The sequence below is a fragment of the Solea solea genome, chromosome 14 (genome assembly GCF_958295425.1).
Source record: "Solea solea chromosome 14, fSolSol10.1, whole genome shotgun sequence".
Lineage (NCBI taxonomy): Eukaryota > Metazoa > Chordata > Actinopteri > Pleuronectiformes > Soleidae > Solea > Solea solea.
Window position 1 is genome coordinate 14,327,983 of NC_081147.1, and position 23,248 is coordinate 14,351,230.

The following is a 23,248-nucleotide window of genomic DNA, read 5'->3' on the forward strand; positions in this document are numbered from 1 at the left end:
ATGATGGGAGAGCACCCTTGACTCGTGGTTTGGAGGAGGCAGTGGTCACGCTTTGCCCTGTTAATTCAGTGTACATTGTGCTGGTGAAGGGTTGCTAAGCAGCCACAGGGGACTGAGTGGGATTCAAACAGTGGGGATATGGAGCAACAGTGAACATAGCCGCACTCATCTCATTTAATGATTTTTACAGTTTATGTTATTAATAATCTTTAGTTAAGTTACCTCTACATAGGAAATAACATATAACATCATTCAGTGTACTTTCTGAATACACTACATGTTGGGCTTGTTTGACAGTAAAACTTGGAGTTCATTACATTGCCCCTGCTCAGGGAGGATTCTCCTCCCATATGTGCTATAAAGCCTGTTTCTTATTCATCCTGCTCATCCTCCCATTAGAGCCAATTTCCCTGCCGCCTGTCTTTGTTTTATTTCCTGTGTATGCACTACTCTCAGGTTAGAGTCTATCTTTTGGAAGGGATTGAATTTCATACAACTTCAGCATGAATAATGTAATGCAATACGTGTCCCCGCTGAACATGAAGTAAGAATAACCGTATGTGCTGTAATTACAGTCAAAGGCTTTGCAACCTCTTGAATTAAAATTTACAGAGTAGCTTCAGCAAAAAAAAATAAAAACGAAATACAGCCACAAATTGCTTTCTGCAGGTTCATAACATAATTTGCTTTCAGCATAAGGACAGGACTCAAGAGCCTAAATCTGAGTCCTTTAAAGTCAGACTTGACAAGCTGATCAGTCACTTCAAACAGTTTAATTCTGTTTTTAAAGTGAGTTGTTAGAATGATGTATGCAGAGAAAAGAAAACTCTAATCATCATGTAAATTGACACATCAAATGGTTAGATCTAGTGAATTCAATTAACCTAACATTTTCCCACAGGCTTCATCTTTACATCATCTTCATCGTACAGCTTCCTGAATCCTAATTTCACAGTAATGTTTGTCTTATGCTTTAGTGTTAGTTACGATAAATTGTGTTTGTTTGTTGGTTAGTCTACACAATTAAAGTAAAATGGTCTTGTCAAATATTGTTTAGTCCATTTCTGAACAAATTCTAAAGATGTCTAATTCACATTGATGTTTTTCATACTATGTATGGCTTAAATTAGCAAACTATTCATCACCGTTGCCTGTCATGGTCATGGCCCGAGAGGCCTTATGGTTGAACGTGTGTGATCGAATTTCAAGTCAGTCAGATTCAAGGTATGAGGGCCTTTGGCCTTGTTGGTTCTTGGGAAGCTTGTGTACATCATTTCCAGTTATTGGTCCAAGTGTCATGTTTCTGTCTCATTTAAATTCATACAGTTCAAGCTCTGGCATAATAAAAAAAACACTTACAGGTCTCTTCAGGGGTTAGATGCCAATCAAGACATTTTGAGGCAGATGAGGTTGTGCTGCACTTCTGTCAGATAAGATTTTTTTAATATAAACATATACAAGATGTATGGTTGTGTAGCCTGGTGCATGTGAGTTCTATTTATTGATTACACAGGTCTGCAAACATTATGCCAAAGGTGTGTCATCTTTCATATTAAGCAGTTAATTCACTTGAAAAATTGTAAAATACACTGATGTGCAGCCTTGAACATGACTAAAAATATATAAATGAGACATACTTATACGTATTATCTACAGTATGTGACAGCTTGTTTCATGTTATATCCTCTTCATCCTGGAATTATCCCAAAGTACATGAATACATTACAGTTAAAACATGACAATATTATGGGGGAAAAACAACAACAGAATGTGCAATGAGCAAGCACTTGGCAACAGTGTTAAGATTTCTTTTAAAAGGAAGAAACTTCCTGCAGAACCAGACTGACTTCCACCACTTAATATGGTTCCCGATAAAAGTGCAGAGGTCTGAACTGGCATGACGACAGAAACAAAATGTAACTGTAGTTTTGACTCAAAAATGAATAGAGAAAACAGTTGTTTACTAGTCACAAATGTCACATTCTGGGACAAATAAATGTTATTTGGATTATGCTGGTGAAAGATTATCAAAATATAGTATACATCCCATAGTGTAGAGGGGGAATTAACAGACCTAGGGAAAAACATCTATTTCACCTTCTCTCTGTCTGTCTCTCTGTGGAATTCTCAAATTACGGTGTAGAAGTCTCATTTTGTTTCGCACTCATGAATAAAAGGCAAAATAACAGGAAAATAAAATAAAAGTAGCTTTTTTTATTTCTTTACTTGTTCTTTTCCTTTGTCCTTTTTAATTTAAAATTTTTTTTCATCCTCATCTTTGTAACAGGGGTGTTTGGGCTCAAATCAGAACAAATGACCGGATGCAGTGAGCGGGCTTGGCCGATAGGTGTCTCTGCGCACTGTAAACAGGTCAGTCATGGGGCTGTCTGCTTATTGCTCTGTTCTCCATTTTGTAGGCTATGTTTTTCCTGGAGGTTAGCGCCTACTTTTGTAATGGCAAGCTGCGCATCAACATAGTTTAACCAGTTTAACGCGGTTTGCTGACGGGTTTCGCTTGCACCACAAGACACAGATAACCGACAAACAGTATCAGCTCTGTGTGCGTTTGTCCTTTTATCTCGTTATGCAGACGGGACACGACGCGTCGAGGAGACACGTTAACAAACATTGAGTCCGTGTTGCGTGCTGTGGACTGGGGCTGCCACTTTCTACCAAAACAATGTTGACTAACGACGTGTCGACACTTAAAAAAAGGCAGTCATTTCAAGGGTAAGTGTGCGCATTTATTCAAATAAACACATATGGCGAGTGTACTGGACAAGTGTAGCAATGTAGCACATTTGACACCAAATATGCAGTTATAAACGCGGTTGTAGCTGGCATGCTAACACTGCTGTTAATGACAGCCGAGTGTAATGTAAATGTACGCATGTAGCCACTGTAGCTGCTAGCCACATTGCTGTCTAGCATGCCAGTAGTTGGCAACAAGCTAACTAGATATGTGTAACGTTACTCGTGGCCAACCCAGTGTTTACGTTTCACGCACATTGTACACAACGTAAACGACTGTCTGTGTGCTCATGGTAATATTTTAGCACTGATTATAGTTACCGCAGTTAGCTGCCCTTAGCCATGTTAACTGTCATAGGCGCGCAGGTATGCTTGTTCTGCAACATTGCAAGCTTTACATTGACCTAAATGTTGTAGGTGTGTTGAGTATGGTTGCTATGCACATGCACTAAGCACATTTAGCCGTATCTATTAATCCTTTCTGTTTGTGTCCCCATCCAACAAGATGGACAAAGGTAGAGTGAAGAAGAAAACCTATAGAAGAGATGAGCGTTTGAGCAAATTGGTCTACACTGAAAGCCAGGAGGAGGGAGGTCTGTTGAAAGTGGCTCCCCACAGTGCTATGTCCATCACCTCAGTCATTCCTCCACCCAGCCCGTTCATGCAGCCAGGACAAGTACCCAACGGCCTCAGCAACAGCCCCCTTCCAGAGGAACGCACCCCTGTCGCTATCATTGCCACAGCCATACTAAGCCCCTCGTTGGAAGACCCAGAGCCCAGGGGCCTGACCAAAGATCACAGAAATCAGCAACAGCAGTTGCTCCATACACAGACCTCCACAGCATTTGGGCATCAAACCTTGGGTGACAATTTGCCTCAGTTGGATGCCAAAATAGCAGACATTACCCAGTCCTCCATGGATTCCCTTATTGGGGGATCAGATCCTAGCTTCTTCCACATGAAAACAGAGGATTTCTCCATGGATAGAGACCAGGATCCCTCTGACCTTGATCATGCATTTGATCACATTGGGAAAGATGTGGACATTAGCCAAAAGTTGTTCAGTGACAATGCTCTGGACCTACTCCAAGACCTTGAGCTCACTGTGTCCCCCTCAGATTTCTATGTAGGGGACGATGCGTTCCTGTCGACTCTGGCAGATGATTCTCTGCTAGGGGATGTTTGCTCAGAAAGAGACATAAAGTCTGCCATGCTTGAGAACAGTAATGGCAGTGGTGCTGTCTCTGTTGCTCTCAATGGCAGCATTATGGCAAGTCCAGATCAGTCCAGCATTAACATATCCACAGCCTCCCCCCAAACCTTTATGACCACTCTGTCTGCATTGGTGAAGAAAGAAAAAGATGATGACTTTATTCAGCTCTGTACCCCAGGTGTGATCAAACAGGAGAAGACATCTGCTGGCCAGATTAATTGTCAGATAAGTGGCTCATCCTCCACAGTTTTGCCCAACTCAAACCCCATTTCAATCTGTGGTGTCAGCACATCAGGAGGACCGTCCTACCACTTTGGAGTCAACACAAGTCAAAGTGGTGAAGCTCAGCAGCAGAAGGATCAGAAGCCAATGTCCAAAGTGTTTCTTCCAGTGACAACAATCAGTGGAAATTGGAACAGAGGCCAGGGTGCAGTTAGCGCGGGCCTTATGCAGAGGGCGAGTGACTGCTTCTCAAGCTCCCCTACCTTCTCCACCAGCTTTGCATGGTAAGAAACAAAGGCAGACATGTCAGCTGTGAAGTTTGACTTCAGCTGTCAATGGATCCTCACTAACCTGAGCTGAAATATTTCTCTGTTGATTGCACTTATGTCATATTTAATCCCATCCCTTGCATTAGCAGACAATCATAAGATGTGTAAATCATAATGTTAGCAACAAAGAGCTAACCCTCAGAATATTGGCAAAGAGCCCAGTCGGTAACCTCGTGCAAACATGTTCTCCTGTGCCAAAATAATTAATTTATTAGCAGCATATTATGTAATGGCAATTTGGGTAAGAAATTATTAGTGTAACTTGTCAAATGAAAACAAATAGTATTACTGGTCGCCGCTCAGTCAAGTTTTCTTTTATTCTTTGAATGTCTTATAGCAGTGTTCAATATGAACACAATACTGACATTTAATTACCATTTTTAGATGCCTGCCCTTAGAAGCATAGTTAGAAATGTCACTGAAATGTCAACCTAATGAAGTTTTTGGTTTACTGATACCTGGTGACAGCTGGGATGTCATGAGTTAAAACTGCTGGCCGATGGTTGTTTGTTTAATCTACCTGGCTTCACCTGCTCAAAACATGTGTGTGCATGTTTGTGTGTACAGCTCAGTAAGAGAGTGTCAGAGATGGATAGATGTACCCGATACAAGTTTGTTTATAAAATTCCTATAGTCTCTAAAATCTGAGTTGTACACCATCTTTTGCCGTTTATAGTTTAACTATAAAATCAGGCTCTTAAATCTGGTTTTACAAATCAAACATTTGTGATTCTGGGTTAGTGTTATCACTTCTCATAATGTGGAGTGTGCACAAACAGGACTGTTAGAGTTTGTACCACCCAGTGACATGTGGCATCATCAGATGAGCAAGATATTTAATGCATGTTGAAAAGTGGCAGTGATGGATGTAATTCCAGATTTCAGCAAAAGTATTCAAGAATAATAAAGGTGAATACAGACATCAAATCTCAGAGGTTGTATAATATAAATATGTTATTTTTGTTGCGGCATTTGTTGTGTCACTATATTTGTTTCCCACTTAAAAGAGATGCTGATATATTGTCTTTTAGAATTATTACGTTTTCCTTACAGCTAATTAATGAGGCACAGAGTGTGTGTTTATGGTGCAGGGTACCAAGCAAAATAGTTTGATTTTAAAATTAAGACAGCATCCTTTGTTAAAAATGCCTGGGCAAATCCCCATGTTGGCTAGTTGACCCACTAACCCTGCTTTATGAGATAGGCTCATGCACTGCACAGGCTGCAGCAATGATGCACTCTAATAAAACAGGGGAATTCTGCATTTATCTGTGACTGACACTAGATCTTTTTTCTGTCAGACTGCATGAGCCTCAGCAGCAACGTGTGTGTGTGTGTGTGTGTGTGTGTGTGTGTGTATATATCACATGTCCTGACTTAAATGTGTCATCGACTGTGTTTAATCCCAGATAGTGTATTTTTACGTTAAAGAGGTTTATTTGGTCAAATTTCTTCCGTTTTTCCAGCTGCAATATGTCAAAAATAAGTTGACATGTTCACCTCTTGTTGTGTAACAGATTGCCGCCAAAAGGGCAGACAGGTAATTGAAGTATTATGATTAATTAATTGTCACCTTCACAGATTTGCCTTGTCTGTACTGTATGTAAAAAAAGAAGTTCTTCCATTGCAGAGAGGAGTGAAAAAGGGCTGCTTGTTCTTCTGACTTGTCCACGTGATTTAGCTGAATCCTAATTTATGCTGTCATTGCATTGCAGTAAGCTGCCATTCAAATGAATCTTGGGTCCAGTCACAGTGTGGGCTCCACCCAGCCCCACAAAGTGTCTTTTGTACAGTTATGCTGTACAAAGTTTGCTGTAGAGTTTTATAGTTGAGCTGTGACTGTGGCTTTGAGGCCCACTTTGCGAAGCAGCTCAAAAGAAAGTCTCCACCAAGATTTAGTGCCTCTCCTCTATTGACACCTATCTTATTCACAGTATCTGACAGGGAGAGATCTCTTTAAAGATTGGCATGCAAGAGTGTGTCATTTCGATTAGAGCAATGAGTAAATTATTTTTGTATTATTTGTGCTTAATGTTGTGTCTGACAGTCATTCTCATGCCTGGTGATCGTGATGGGGATAGACACAAGATACACATAATTTAGCAATTATCATATGACTTCAATCACGCTATCTTTTTGGTATTTGGATGCATGTGTGAGCATACGATTATATCTTATGCATGCAGTGTGACCTCAGGTAATTTTGTGTGGTTGTGTTGGCGATTGGTTATTGGATTGTTTGTGTCTTAGCTTAGCATTTCTGTACATGTGATTCAAGTGAGTTGGAGCATTTTGTCCTGGTTATTCACCTCCACTTGTGTCACATGAGGTGGTTTGAAATCAGCTGATTGAGGGGTTATGGTGGCTTCGGTGCCTCAAGTCAACAAGGTCAAAACAGGGGTGCCTCTTCTGCACCCTGCTCCGAGGAGCTTGCATACCACAGTGTCTGACATAGCATGGCCTGATACTACTTTACATGTGGCAGAACTTCTAACAAACCAGTTTTCTCTCAGTGCTTTCATTTTCCAGATATTGGCTATTCATTGATTACATCATAGTTTTAAAATGGTCATTGTCTGACTCAAACAACTGGTTACTCAGTGGAGAATGTTTCACCTTGAGAACTGCTTTGCTTGTTTACCATTTTTGGAAATACACACCCTCATTGTATGTGGTCAAGTTAACACTACGTTGCAGTAAATTGAGGGGAAAAAAACATGAGCATAATTTCCCTGTTAGATAATGTGACAGCTTAGCATTATGTAACCTTTGTTTTTAGTGTGGCATTTCCTCCGCCTAAGATTAGCCCAACCCATTTTTTTCAGTCTGCGAGTCAGATGTGTAAAGTATTTTGCTGCTGAGTTTTGCCTGGCACAGAAGTTTCCACAAGGACATGTATTAGCCAGCTTGGGGTTATTAAATGCATAGCTTTGATACAATTCTAAATTAAATTTAAGTTGTTCACTAAATAGTAGAGCTGCAACAATTACTTACAAAATTAATTGTCAACTATTTTGATAATCGATTCATCGGTTTGAAGCTTTTTTTATTATTAAAACAAGATTTCTGATTGTTTCAGCTTCTTAAATGTGAATATATTCTTCATTTCTTTGCTCCATATAACACAGGAATCATTAAAAGTGAATCATTTTGGTTTGTGTACAAAACAAGACATTCAAGAACTTCATAATTTCCTGGTTTGCCAAACACTGTACTTTTTTTTTTTTTTTTTTTTTTTCTCATGTTTTATGGACCAAAGGATTAATCGTGAAAATAATCGACAGATTAATCGATTATGAAAATAAACGAGAGTTACAGCTCTACTAAATAGGGCTTACAGGGAAACTGAATTGATTATTGAATGGCCGTTAGTTGCACACAGTTCTGCAGTAACTGTGATTTGCTGTCTCAGTGACTATGGTTATTTCAGTTGGGGAACCCAGGCGAGAGAGTACATTTTAAGAATTGGCTGTGACTCACATCTGAATAGCTCTAGGAGAAAGGGAAAATACATGTAAATACACTGTGCTGCACTAAAGCAGTTTTCTAACTCAGTTTATAAGTAGAGCTAAGCATTTCTCTGCCGATTGTTCGTCTCAGCTGAGAATGTACAAGCTGATACAGTCATTGCAGCGTGGAGAGTCATGTCTTGATTTTAGGGCTATGACTAAAACCAGACCATTGCTGGTAAAGTCAAACCTGAGAGCCTTGGTGCCTGTGTCTGGTGTGTTTATAAAAGCTTGTATTTAGGATATGAATAGCCTCAGGTTCTTTGAGAAAGGTTTGGCAGAAGTTGTTATTTGGTAGTCTTGCTCTCTCTTCCTCAGCGTTTGCTTCCTGCCACCAAGGGCAAAGACCTTGACTATGAGCAGCAGCTTTTAGCAGCTGTAAATCACCTTTAATCATTATCCTTGTGTGTGTATGGGACATGCGGGTCTCTAGCTCTTTGTATTATGCATCAGTGTGTAGGTGTGTGCCCGTGTATGCGGTTGTGTCATGTGCAGCACAGTAGCAGGCCAGGCAGGAGGCAGACCACAGAATACTGCCATGAAACTCTCACTCTCCTGACTTTCCCTCCCACGGCTCCACAGCTGGTGCTGAGTGAATGCTCCAGATCAAATGACAGCCATTCCTGTCGCTTTTGTATGATTTCCCTGTAACCAGAGTTTTGCCTTTTCTGTATCAAATGTCGTTGTGTTTTGGTGCTGAATGGGCTTCTCGAAAAAATTCCCATGTTGGGGTTAGGTGGAAATTGATTGTTCTATGTTCTTTTTACTTTGGTGTGCAGTTGTCAAGTCAGCAAGCCCCAGTGTTGGGATGGGTTCCTCCCACATCCAGCTGAAGGTATTACAGTTATGCACACAGAAGCAGTGGCAGCAGCAAGTCTTTAATTCATTTTACTGGCCATGAAGCCACCGCCCCCCTACACACACTCACTACCAGCTCCCATAATGGAAACTCAAATCCTTTCTTGTTGTTGTTGTTTTTTTAGTCTTCGGCCATTGGTTTCTAACTCTGGTCTAAGTTAAGATGCTGCTTGGGGCTACAAATGTAACTGTTATTTAAGCAGGTCAACAAAGAGGGGGGCAATGGGACAATGTCTCATTGTTGACTCGGGCCCACGGCTTCATCCAGAATAGCAATGCATCTTACTAATAAAAACAAAACAATATCAATAATAACCATGGACATTGTTCCTCATACCTATATTGGTGGCATGACGATGTGAATTGTGTAATTGTTCAGTCACCAGATGTCAGCTGTACTGAACATGCTTCTATACATTAATTCTCAACCTCACAATTTATTCGATTGTAAAGGAAGTGTGAACTTTAGATTAACGCAGCACAATAATAAAATTTAAAATGCTTGAATTCAATGCTGGAGACGAGGCTTGCAGTCCCATCTCAGAGCTAGAATTCATCTTGACCTTTTTCAGTTGCCATATGTTCCATACCTCAACCTCAGCCTATTTCTAACCCTTACCATACTTTAAATATTGCTCTTAAGGTTCTTTACCACATTATTTTTCCTGATCTTAACTAATGTTTAGAGTATTTGCCAGAAATGTCAAAAACATAGATGTGAAAAATGTCAATAAACATGCAGTTCGGTAATCCATAATCTCTGCATCGTCAGGTATTGGCTTTGTATGGCAAAGGGGTTTGGTTAGATCTTAACCACCTTCATTGAGACTCAAAATGAGGAAACATTTACAGAGGAATGCCGTTAATACCATTGCTCTGGGGGATGACTCTGGCCCTGGCTACAGCAGCTGTCACAGCTGAACCCTCTGAGAAGCATAGAGTAACAGTTTCAGTGGCAGAGGATTCCACAACGTTAGATTTAATGTCTTGCGGCTGTGACAGGAACAGACTGCCTGCAGAGGACTGTAAAGATTTTATGGATTTTATTTTTGACTGCCCTACAACACAGCAGGACTTCTGCTGTTGCTACCAATGAACAGTCTGACAATGACAGACGAGTCAATGCTTTTCAGAGAGGGAGGGAGTTGTAGACCTTTTATGAGAAGTTTAAAAGTTTTCTGTTTATTGTGAAACTCCTGCCGGACAGATTAGACAATAGAGCTCCGGTAGCTGACCTCATGCAACCAAAACGCCATTTTGGCAGGTAGCAATGCTGTTTACGTCCATTGACATGATGTAACCAGCAGCATATATACCTGGTAATATTCTAGGCAGACTGGCTCTTTTCATAAAAAAGTAAAGATGGTGGATAGTTGTTGTGCACCAGGATGCAGAAGCAGTCGGGGACAGGCTCATTCTCGAGCATTTTACTGGATCACCAACGATCCTGAGGGATCACTTCATATCAGGTACTGTAGTTAATTACAACCCAAAAAGTTTGCATGGAGATTTGCAGCTTTCCTGTCAACAGTTACATTGACAGTGTTGTGTTTGTGTAAAGCCTTACTGTATTTTGAGATGCACTATGACACCAATAAAACCTATATAATGATGCACGATGGTAGGTTAAGTTCCCCCTTAACAACCAACTGGAAAGTTGTGAGCATGAACGCCAACTTACAGACTCCAAAGCCATTTAACTTAAACAGGTTTTTTATTCTACATGTTTTTATTGTGATGTGTAAGCATTCTCCAGAAAAGAATGAGGGAAAGTACTTAAGGCAAGAGTCTTTCTCTGCAGACACAGCCGTCTTTTGCTGCCATTTTTCTACAGTAACCTGAATGGACACAGCCAGACTGCCTTTTAAAGCTTATGTAAACTATGCAAACAAAGATGAACAACCTTCTTTCTAGCATTCAAAGGCCATCATAGTTCACTTGTGCTCTTGCAAAAAGGGAGTAGTGTAGCCTTCTGCTATTTCACCATTAGATGTATGTCATTCATTTTTACACACTGTTCCTTTAATAGAATCCACGGTGGTTCTTAGAGTTGAAATACTCCTCTATAAGCTCTATGGTTCTATAAGCCCCATATTGGTAAGTTAGCTCAACTCTTTAACAGTCTCATAGCGCTTACATTGTTTACTGTCCATGTATGTTTAGCAACCAAATCCCCAGGAGGCTGTGTGGCTAAAACCTTAAGACAATTTGTGTTGGATTTTCCTTACATTTGCAGCCTGTTATGCATTCATTTGCAGCAGCAGCAGCACGACTTATAATTAGTGAAGTTGTTGCACTAATATCAATGTGCGTATAAATACATACACTGTTTGTATTGGAGGGCATAGTAGGTGGATATTTTAGAGAACTTCAGGCCAATCTTTAGCCAAACAAACTCAGCCTCTCTACTCCCTCACAGAAGCTCTGCTGTTGTTCTGCCTGTAACTATGACTGAGAGCGTGCACACCAGTTTCCTTTCCTATTTTAGTCGTTCTTACCTCAGGGAAGAGGCACTTCCTTCTGACTCTCATATGTGCTCCTGTTCATGCTCACAGTTTTGATGAAGATGGCGAGATAATTGTACAAAGTAAAGAACTGTATGCCCAGTCTTTTGTCAGTTGCACGTTAAAAAACAGTGATGTTGAACTCATGAATCATGCGCAGCTGTAAACTTGAAACAGGAGGTTACAGTCCAGAGGAAGATGTGTGGCTAAAATGTAGCTGCAGATAATGAAACGGTTACATTGACTCTGGAGCCCCCTCCCTGAATCATAGCCGATAAGCAGAAACAATTTATTAGTTCTCATATATGAATGAGACATCCATGTGATTATTGATTATTTTTCTTTTAAATGTCAGAATTGGAGATGGGCCTGAACTGAAGTAAGATGACTTAAAGTCGCTTTAGACTAAGTTGCAGAGTAAACACACAAACAGAAAGTTATCTATCATACATAAAAACAAAGGGCTGGTATGGCAATCCTATATCTCGAACAGCTGTATGGCTAAAGTGACAAAGAAGCTTGGGTTATATAGGTGACTGACAAGCTACTTGTGACACTCACGACTGAAAGGGGATTATGAATTGTTAAGCAGAGCATTAGCGTAAGTGTGCAAAATGGTTTTGCTCAATCCAACCCAGGCTGATTGATCACACTTGTGCAGACACAAACATTTAACGAGGCCCATCTTGGGGGTGTCTCTGCCTTTGTGCGGTGACTGAGCTCTGACCTATAGTAAACTTTGAGGGAATGTAAGAACTTCCTGTTGATGGCAAGCAAGCACTTCAACAGATGGTTTCAAAAAGAGGAAGTTTGATCTCTCCATGTCACTTTGCAGCATTGATTCCTTTGAGTATTGACAGTTAAAAAAATTGGTAGCTTGACTAATGGCTTTGCTGAACATCATTAACTTAAATTAAACTGGTCCCAAATGCAAGTTTTGATAAAACTTTGAAGCTGTGACATCGCCGGAGATTGACTTTGTTGTTGCAAACCAACAGCAGCTGCAGTAATTGGATTTGAACCAGTAACCTAAAGCTGGTGAGCAAAGCTGTCCCGCTGGTGTCCCAGTGGACAGTTTGAAGCTGGTTACCCTCCCCCACACCCTCTGACATCATTACCATGACCACTCATCAGCCCCTCCATCCAGCCTGCTGGCCACCACTCCCTCCTTTTTGGTCTCGAAGGGCTTTTTCATTGCATGTGTGTAGTTGTGTGACTTTTCTGCACGACGGGCAGTATGTTAAGGAAAGCCCACGTACATCTGTGCATGACAGATGGCATACTGTCCTGCACAGATGCAGCTTTATAGTAATTGTATTTACTGTATGGACTTTTACCCAGAATGCTCTCCTCATTTCAGTGGACTGTTGACTATGATCCAAACAGCAGCAGTTTACACATGCTGCTATTGTCAGAGACAGAATTTCCGTTGATGATACCATCAGAAATACAAATTTGTATGAAATGAATGCCAAGTGAAACTTGTAATGAGAACATTGTCACAAATATATTCCAAGATAAAACTTTTCATTAATTTAAAATTCATATTAATAATTTTCTCTCCTCCTATGCTGTCCACTTTGAACAATAATGCCTTTTTAACACAATGTGTAGTGTTGTTTTTCTTATTAAATCATTTTGATGGCATCTTAAACCTTTTGTCCTGATAAAATGTCTTGGCAGAATATGATTTTGGCCTTCAAATTTGTTTGAAAGTCTTCATGGACGAGTAGTCTTAGTTAAATTGAGGTGTCCACTCCCCCAAAAACCAGCCAGTATAGTAAATGTGATTCAGTTTAAGATTTGAAATACACTGCAAGTCAAAAATGAAAGTCTGCACAGTCGTTTATAAGTCATAAGAGGTAAATGGGCATATTTATTGATCATAGTGTATTATTGTCTGTAGAAAAGCTCTTAGCCCTGTCATGGTTAGACATCCTCCTCTCAGATCTCTCTTGGTGTGTTTTTATCCAGCTGCTGAAAGATTCTGGACATGATGTTTTATGTTTTACGCAGATTTTCTCCGGTCTGTCCTGCTTGTATGGAAAATACACTCTAGCTTCACAACTTGGCTCCCTGGCTCAAATCTGCATGTTTTAGTTGTGAGTGGCTCTTATCAAATCAAACTAAATGTTTTTATTGCAGTGGTAAACATGTGGACACTTGGAGAGACTTGGTTGTTGCATGTCTCATGTTCAATATCCTCTCAGTGTAGGCCTGTGTTGCTGTGGTCACATAGTTGGAGAAGGGGGTGTGGACCGCTGGTCATTGGTTGCAGCAAAGCCTTATGTCCTCTAGTGGTAGTTTTGAAGAAGTGCATCTCTACACACTGTTAACTGGGTCTGGACATATGTGTGGTTAAATTTAAGAGAGAAGGGCTGTTTTTTTTGACAAGCACTGGGTGTGAGATGGTACCACTGGTCTCCAGACAATTAAACACTTAAAAGAAAGTAACAAATTAAAAAATTAACACAAGGACACATTGACTAATGAAAAGATAGAATCTATGTGTAGTTTTAGTGCACACCAATACGTGTGGGCTACAGCCAAACTCTGATTAATAGACATATTGTAGACATATAGTAAGTGCTCTGAAATGGAATGGACTCCTAAGCAGCAATGTGGATTACCACCATTGCCAAAAACAAACTGTAGGAGCCAGGATGCATTGCTTTATTTTTGCTCATAAATTGTATGTTTTTGTGGTTAAGAGGTTAAGAGTGAGTTTTCCTGATGTTTCTCTGCTTTCTTCGTCCTCTCCCTCCAGTTCTACCTCCAGACAGGAAGGGGCCACTGCCACAACCTCTGGCCAGGTAAAGAGTGCAACTCATAAAATCTGCCAAGTGTGCTCCGATGAGGCTTCAGGCTGCCACTATGGTGTTCTCACGTGCGGCAGCTGTAAGGTCTTCTTCAAGAGAGCGGTGGAAGGTAAACAGGAGTTTTTTGGTTGGTTGTTTTTGTTTTTTAAGCAGGGATGCTGAATACCACCTCTTCTTGTCCGATACTGCGTATCCACTGCTACGTAATCAGTCCAGTGTAGTCATTTTAATACATTAACATATAGTAAGCCGTTAACAACACGTGTGTGTTGATGCATTTACTACCTTGCCATTACTGGCCTTTACAGCTCTAACTGTACAACAAATATTTTTGATCCCACATTTAACTAGCCCACATTTTTACAAACTGTGCGAAGTGAAGCATTCAGTTGACATTAAGATAATATCTGGTTTGATGGTTATCTTTTGTATGAATTTTGTATTATCTGATCCAGTGATTGTGACCACTGTCTGACCAACTGGCTTATTCTTATTTAAAAACTGGAGACATAGTTCAGGATGTATAAGGTATACTGGGTTTTTTTTTTTATACCACCAAGAATGTGTTTGCTAAAGCACTATGGTGGTAAATACCAAATTAATCTTGCTCTGCTTTTCGTTTTAGGGCAGCATAATTACCTGTGTGCTGGGAGGAACGACTGCATAATAGACAAGATCAGGAGAAAGAACTGCCCGGCCTGCCGCTTCCACAAGTGTCTGATGGCAGGCATGAACTTGGAAGGTGCATATTAACCAGAATGTCATTACGTAAAGTGTACCCTTGAGGTGGTACAATTGTCCCTGACCCCTTTTCACCTGTTCTGTTTTTGTCATGTAACCCTGTCCTGTATGTCTGCTTCTATCTATTTTTAGCTCGCAAAACCAAGAAGATGAACCGCTATAAGGGCAACCAACAGGGCAACCAGCCCCAGGTGACACCGCCACCTCCACCAGTTGAAGCCTGCACCCTGGTTCCCAAGGGTATGCCTCAACTGGTTCCCACAATGCTGTCCCTGCTGAAGGCCATCGAGCCAGAGACCATCTACGCCGGCTACGACAGCACCCTGCCCATCACCTCCACACGCCTCATGACGACCCTGAACCGATTGGGCGGCCGACAGGTCATCTCAGCTGTCAAGTGGGCCAAATCTCTGCCAGGTTAGTCGACGGTGCATGCAGGCTCTGTGCAGTGAGATTATTATACTCTTCAAAGTGATGGATGTGACAGACAGGTTAATGTGCTGGTTCATTTTTAAATTCTAACACTGAACACAGACATGTCATACTGTCTGAGCCATATCAGAGCACGTGTAAATGTTTTACGACATGCGCTGTTGTCCTTGGTTTTATTATCAGCCAAAACGCAGCCAGAATGTGTCACATTTAATTCAAACCATGAACCAGTGAGTCCTCTGCAGTCAGTAGTCCACAGCAGAGAGAAGACTTTGATTTGATTTTGAACTGACAACTGATGCAAATGGTGTAATATTTTCTACACACACACATTAGGTTTACACACCTGATGTTGTTGCAACTCACATGTTTGCGTTGTCAAGCCTTGAATTGACACCCAAGAAAAACTTGTAATTAGACTGAAATCTGTGAAGATGTTCTTTAGAACCAATTACAAAAGGAAGTGCCTAAAAATGCCACCTACTGAAAATAATATTTGGTTAATGTTCATTGTTTTTTCACTAACGCACTTCTCACACTCATGAGTGTTAATCTGAAGAAGAATTTCTACACCCCCCCCCCCGCAGGTTTCAGGAACCTGCACCTGGATGACCAGATGACCCTGCTGCAGTGCTCATGGCTCTTCCTCATGTCATTCAGTCTGGGCTGGAGGTCTTATCAACAGAGCAATGGCAACATGCTCTGTTTTGCACCTGACCTCGTCATCAATGAGTATGTATGATTAAGTCTTTAGTCGATAAATGTATTATTGTGTCCACACATGGTGAGGTCATGCCTCACCATTGCCAGTAGAAATGGAGCAGTGTTAAAGTCTCATGTCGTGCTTCATGGTTATGAGTATCATAGTGCTGAAAACACATTTTCAAAATCAATGAATAAATGGGCATTATTTATTTCAATAATAATACAATATAACAATTTAGAGTGTCCAGTCTACTAATCCCCAATCTACGGAGAACCCAGAGAAAACCCACACACCATCTGTTTCAACAAACTGAAATGAAACTGACTCTCATTTCTGAAAGAATTATTTCATATAAATATATATCTGTGTGTGTATATACACCCACAAATCTATAGATGAGTTAGATGATAGATGAGTACCATGAAATGGTAACAATCCTTTCTGATTCCACCAGGGAGCGAATGAAGTTGCCGTACATGGCTGACCAGTGTGAGATGATGCTGAAGATTTCCAGCGAGTTTGTGCGACTGCAGGTTTCCCACGACGAGTATTTGTGTATGAAGGTCCTGCTGCTGCTCAGCACAGGTGAGACGCGTGCCTTTTTTTTTTCTTGCTTCAGTTACTGAAGTTCAGTCATCAGAAATAAGTGACACCAACATTATCACACAGTTATCTCCTGGTTAGGTAAAGAGAAACGCACACACACACCCAGGTTTTTCCTTTTAAAATATTTGAAGTGGAACAGAAAATAATTGGCTGTACAAGGTTAGGGTTATCGCATCGTATTGCATTATAGTCAAGGTGGATTTAACTATAAACCATAATTACTGGTAGTTGAACACACCTTATAGTCTGTGCAGCTTTTGTCAGGTTGTGCTTGTTTTGTTCTGGCAGGTGTGTGTGTGTGTGTCTTATTAGTGTGGTAATCGAGGGTGTGTACCCTGAAACAATGTGATGTTTATTCAAAACATGAACATTTACTAAAATTGTAAAATATGACTGTGCTCCTTTGCAGTTTAAATGGGAATTCCAGGGTTTTTCAACCTGAGTGGAATGTCTAAAAGTGAATGGTGAATGGTGAATGGACTCGACCGGCAGTTGCCACAATGTAATCCTATGGGATAACTGCAACATGCTTCACTTAAAGCACTTGTTCTCCCCACTAAAGCCTGATAACATAAGTGAAGCACTAGTGCCACTCAGCTGTCGCTCTGAATTCTCACAGGGACTTGAGCGTTGCAGGAAGACAAAGTATGAATTGGTGGAATTCCCCTTTACACATGACTAAATGTGAAGTATTGGCACAGAAAGAAATTAGTTTTTTGTTTTTGCCCTGTCATAGATATTGACCTCTCTCTTTCTACAGTGCCCAAGGACGGTCTGAAGAGCCAGGCTGTGTTTGAAGAGATTCGGATGAACTACATCAAGGAGCTGGGGAAAGCCATTGTGAAGCGTGAGGAGAACTCCAGCCAGAACTGGCAGCGTTTCTATCAGCTCACCAAGCTGCTGGACTCCATGCATGAGGTACAGAGACTCAAGGACAAAAATGCCTTGTGCCACATCAGCATTACGGGTTGTCGGCACGTAGTTGGACCAGCTGCGGGTGATTCACTGTGTGTGTTTGATCTTATTTGTGTCAGTGTCAGTGTGGTTAAGAGCTCATGCAGTTTAAAGAAATTGTTTCGTTGCATGTTACATTCTTAACAGTTTTATAGTCATCATAACCACTAGGCCCATGCAAAACCAGATATTTTTAATCACGTTTAATTAACACCTTGTGTTAATGTCTTATTATCTTAACTCAGAAGGTGTGTTAGGTTTAAGCAGCTTGTCTGTCTCTTTAGACTCTTTAACGCCAATTATTATGGTTCACTCTGGTGATTAACACCTTTCCCAGTGCCAGTGGTTGCTCTACCCTGTGGCAGTTCACCTCTGTGTCACCCGTGTCTATGCTAATGTCACAGATGCGCCAAAAATCAAAAATAGGAAAAAAATAACAACAACAGCTGTCATTTGTATGGATTGTGGATCGTTAGGTTGATTAGATTAGACTTTATTGACATTCCCCACATTGGGGAAATGCACATGTTGCAGCAGTTAAAGGACAGAGAATAGAATAGAACAACTGATTGATGGAATGAATGATACTAAGCGCTGTCTGAAGTTTTAAAAGGTAAGGATCGCTACAAACATTAATTAATTAATTATAACTGATGACGGACAGAGCTGATGCTGATTTAAAAAAAAAAAAAAAAACTGTGCACTGCAGTCATTTGACCTGGGAGTGGAACTACTAACCAGTGTGTAAGGAGTATTATTATTATTATTATTATTATTATAATTACCATTGGAGAAGAGTTTGAATCTGTGGTGGGGTGAGACAAGACAGTCGCATGGTATTGCACTAACAGCGACGGCCCTAACAGACCGTTTCAAAAGAATCAGGCCTATGTAGAGCACAGACATGTTAATAAGTGTAGATAATGACGCTGTCCTCTGTGCCCTGCAGATGGTTGGAGGACTTCTCGACTTCTGCTTCTTCACCTTTGTGAATAAATCCCTGAGTGTGGAGTTCCCAGAAATGCTGGTGGAGATCATCAGCAACCAGTTACCAAAATTCAAAGCCGGGAGCGTCAAACCCCTCCTCTTCCACCAGAAATAACTGTGACCCCCCATAACGGACACAATGCCTTAAAAAGAAGTCCTACCACGCCACCGAACCACCACCACACATCGCCCTGCAACGTTGTGCAGTGGCTGACAGGTCTGTAGGGAGAGACTGGACATGTTTGTTTGTATAGGAACCAGACGGTGAGAGCAGTGTTTTGATTTTGATTTTTTTTGTTTAGTTTTTTTGTCCAAGGTGTAGTGTATAACAACAAGTAGGAATTATTTGTAAGGTAAACAGATAATCACACAGAGAAATAGGCTAACATCCATCTTGTCTCAGGTTTCTTACCTTTAAACACAGAACAATATCTAAAGTAGATTAAACAATTATCTATGTACAGGCGCTGATATTTTCTACATTTTCCAATCGTAACAGTTTTTACAGTTTCCCAGGTTACTTAGTTAATAACATGCTCTTCAGTAGGCTTTTTGACTGTAGGTTCCTCTTTAGTTTTTCGAGGAGTTTTGTTAACGTAATGTTTTGTCTGTCATAGGGGATAAAAAAAAACAAAAAAACATCTTCAGTCATGTAAAAGCTATTTTCTGATTTGCTTTGATACTATGGACAAACCAAACAGTTCTGTGGGGCTGTTAAGACACAACCATTCAAAGGATTTCACCCACTCACTAACCTCTTCCAGGTGTACACAGGTCTGCTATAAAAGGGAAAATGATGTGCCTTGTTTGCTTCAAACGTCATCTTTAGCCATTTTCTTCCTACATGTCCAAGGCGTGCTTCTCAAACACCCACCATGGTCTTCCTCCATCATATGTTGATTGTACTTTTTATATCACATGCAGTTAGAAGTTTTCCATGTTCTCGCCCCCCCCCCCCAACCATTTGAAAGCGGCAGCTCACAATTCATGCATCGAAAATGGTCCTTATTCTTGAGAAGGTCTGCCTCATTCCCCCTTCATGTTGAACTCCACGTGTAAGTGCCAGTCGAGCACTTAGTTCCCCGCTAAAGGCTTTAAAAGACTGTGAAGAAAGACTGTTATGATGTATAGGCTCTAGAGGTGGGGTTTAATTGGAGTTCCTATAGGGAACTATTACATGTAATGCAATGTAATATAGGGCACAGTCCCTATTAATATTTGATTAGCCCCCAATTTACCCCAATAGTCTGATAGAATGTAATATTTTGAGCGTCTACCAATCAGAAATTGGAGGGCATGTAAGTAAGTCATGTTTAATTTGGAAAGAAGCCCGACCAGGTCCAGTGTGTAAGAATTGGTGACTTCTACAGATTGCGATAAACGGAGGCTCCTCCCCCTCTGTCTCCCATGTGAGTCAGAGAGGACAGTTAGAGGTCATATCTCAGTGACACAAGATGGCGGCCTCCAGAAAAGCAAATCCCTTGGATAAACTACATATAAAGGTCTTGTTCTAACATGAAGACCAGGTCATTTTTATTTTTAAGCGATTGTTAACTTGGTGTTGGTCGAATATTCAGTATCTGCCAATGAATTCTGTTATGTTACACACTGGACCTTTAAAGTCCCTTTTAAAGGAATAGTTTACCATTTTTAGGAAATATGAATTAAGTCTCCAGAGTTGCAGTCACCAGATTCTTCACTGAGCTTTAAACCTACTATTCTGACCCCACTAAGAGATGACGCACTCCTGCAGCACAGGCAGTGCAATAGTCACCGTTTTTCATGGGATTGTGTGTCTGCGTTTTCGCTGGTGCGGGTGTTGTACTGGAGTCTTCACCAGTTGCCTGGTAACTGGTTTTCCTCTTAAAAATAGTCAGACACGCGCACACACAAACCCTTCCTTCTTCAGAATTTCCATCCAACATTTCCTCCAGTGTTGAACTATTCCTTCCAAGTGAAGCGTTTTTATGATGAACAGCACTTTTGGCTCGGCTGTTGGTAGATTGATAATCTTGTAAATCTCCCAGTGCTGCTGATAAACCCTCTCACCACTCTGCTTTAACCCCTCTTGCTCTTCTAACGCCCTGTAGGCACCTTGTCTTTATATCTGTGTGTCTCTTAATGCTTTTACATGTTTGTTTGTCCTTCAGTGTGTCAGAAAACCCCGATGTTGGAAAAGCACTTAGCTTCAGTCACTTCACAAAGTCACACTTGAGTGAACATGTAGCGTCACTTACTGGGAAGGCAGGCAAAATGGATCCTTTATTCTCTGGGAACTATTTCAGTGCCAAACTCCTGTTTTGTCTGTTTTTCTGTGATGTTAAAAGGTGTGTGTGTTTGAGACGCCGGAAACAAAGTCCCAGCATTGAAGCTGGTAAATTAGAGTGAAAAGTATTTGTGACACAGAGCATTGAATAGTGTTCTGTGTACTCACTGAATGACACAGGTCTGTCAGTATCCCGAATTTGCGTGTGGTACAAGTGGTTGGAACATTTTCATCAGTTGAGTTTTGTCCGTTTGTCACTGGTGTGTAACTTGGCTGTTTCTGTTCAAAGCACAAAATAATCCAGGTTTTAATGTGAATGTGACACTTTTTAATCTAGTTTCACAGCTAATTGGACGTATAGGTGGCGCCAGCCGCGCTCTCGCGTTTTATAGTCGGAAAAAATGTCAAAACATCCTAACAACTAACATAAAAGCACTAATGATCGTTAGGCCACTCCCACACTCAGGTTGTCTAAACTTTGTCTGAGTCACTCGGTATGTGGTCGTCCCATGTTTGACCGTAGATGTCCTAACGTAGAACCAAAAAGAAAAAAAAAGGAAAAGTTCCACGATTGTGCTGTCACTGCTGACCTTCACACCCACGTTTAGCGAAAATCACACTTTTTAACTTCTCAGTTTCTCCGGAAAATCTTCTCTTCATTAACTGCAAAGGGTTTGCTCATGGGTTACTTTCACATCCAGTGTATCCAACTCTCTGCTGCTGCTCATTTAAACAGGTCGATATATTTATATCTTATGTATGAAATCACACACTTTGCCTCTTCTTGCTCAAAAATGTATCCGTGCTTGCTTTGTACATTTTTGAGCAGGGCAACTAATATGCAATAGAAATGACAGATAATCTTATCACCATAATGACACATGTTTGTTTTTTGTGTGTGTGTTTTTATAAATTTTATTTCTGATATAAGCTATTTGCATCCAGGAGATTCACATTAAACTTCAGGAAAAGACACCTCGTCAGTGAACAGTCCACACAGACTGCACAATAACATAAGCCTATTTGATGTTTGACTACAAGGTGACCAAAGCAAGTACAAACTCAACATGTCAGTGTAAGCTCAGTAGCACATAGATGACGAATGTACAGTCCTGTACGTTTTTGTTAAATCCTAATTTTTATTTTTATTTTTTTTAAAACACATTTTTCACTCTAACGTGATGGCTTTGGTCAAATTGTGTAATACTGTGAATAGGATAGGAGTCGAATCTTTTTTTCACACACAAACTGTTTGTGAAAGTAATCAACCAGCTTGAATCTAAAAGAGAAAAAAATTTGCACTACCCAAATATTGTTTGAAAATCTATTTTGTATAAAATATATGCAGACATTAACTTTTGAGAATTATCAAGGGCAGATCATGTTTCACCGATATATGCTTTCTCTAAAAACAAAAGGCTTTGTTTTGCTTAATGAAAATCAATTATGTACATATAATCCATGTAAAGAAAATGTGGTGTTCCCAAATAATAGCTTTTCTATACGTACCCTCTGTATTATTTCTCGTCTATAGTGTGACTCCTGTTGATTAAAGGTCTCTGTATGTCTTTGTGTGGTACCTCTCAAAACATGGAACTGTTTGACGATAAAGAATTAATAATGGAAACGGTTGTAGCTTGTTGAAAGCCACTTCTCATGATCACAGCAAGCACCATTCAATAAAAGCGCTTTTCCATTCTGCCACAGGGTTCGTTGACTCATTGCAAAGTTTCTGTGACTTTTACAGTCGCCCTCATGGCTCCTCACAGGTCAGATGACATGAAAACCTCAGGCACTCGCACATGGAGATGTTACATAATTATTCAAACGATGACACATTTCCGACCTCTGTCACCCTGAGGGCAAAGGGGGAAGCAGCTGTGAGAGGTCACATGAGGCGGAGGAGAGCCAATCAGAGCCAAGTGTGTAGTACAGTAAATGTTGTCATATACTTTAAGACTTTTAATATTATAAAAAGTGACTTCAACTTCTACCAAAGTAATTTCCCTTTAAGATACTTTATACAAGTCTGCTATTATGTGTGTGAGCTTTATATCTAAATATACATTATTATTTTGTTATTACGGCTCATGAAGCCAACTAAAAGTAGCCTATATCATCACAACAATTGTTTTTGTAACATCCGATCTCCAGGGTTTGCTTCTCCTGTCCAGTCCTGTCACTGCTTGAGAGGTCAGTGCTGAATTATTCATCTTATCTTAGTTTTTATAATTGCACTAAATAACAGTGTGAACATAAATAGTAAAAATCTTAAACTTTGTCTTAACCTCAATCACGTTTTAACCTCTCTGTGCAACAATGGAAATAACATTATAAATCATAGTTTACAG

The 23,248-nt window shown here is 40.4% G+C and overlaps 1 protein-coding gene across 1 annotated transcript; it reads left to right on the plus strand.

The window, feature by feature from the left end:
- The first annotated feature begins 2,383 nt into the window (after window positions 1–2,383).
- On the plus strand, window positions 2,384–22,598 carry nr3c1 (nuclear receptor subfamily 3, group C, member 1 (glucocorticoid receptor)). Its single transcript, XM_058649567.1, has 9 exons — window positions 2,384–2,730; window positions 3,257–4,470; window positions 14,154–14,314; window positions 14,831–14,947; window positions 15,079–15,363; window positions 15,966–16,110; window positions 16,539–16,669; window positions 17,451–17,608; window positions 18,594–22,598. Exons 2-9 carry the CDS (start codon window positions 3,257–3,259, stop codon window positions 18,744–18,746), a joined length of 2,364 nt encoding a protein of 787 aa, XP_058505550.1. The 5' UTR covers window positions 2,384–2,730; the 3' UTR covers window positions 18,747–22,598.
- Window positions 22,599–23,248: the final 650 nt, after the last annotated feature.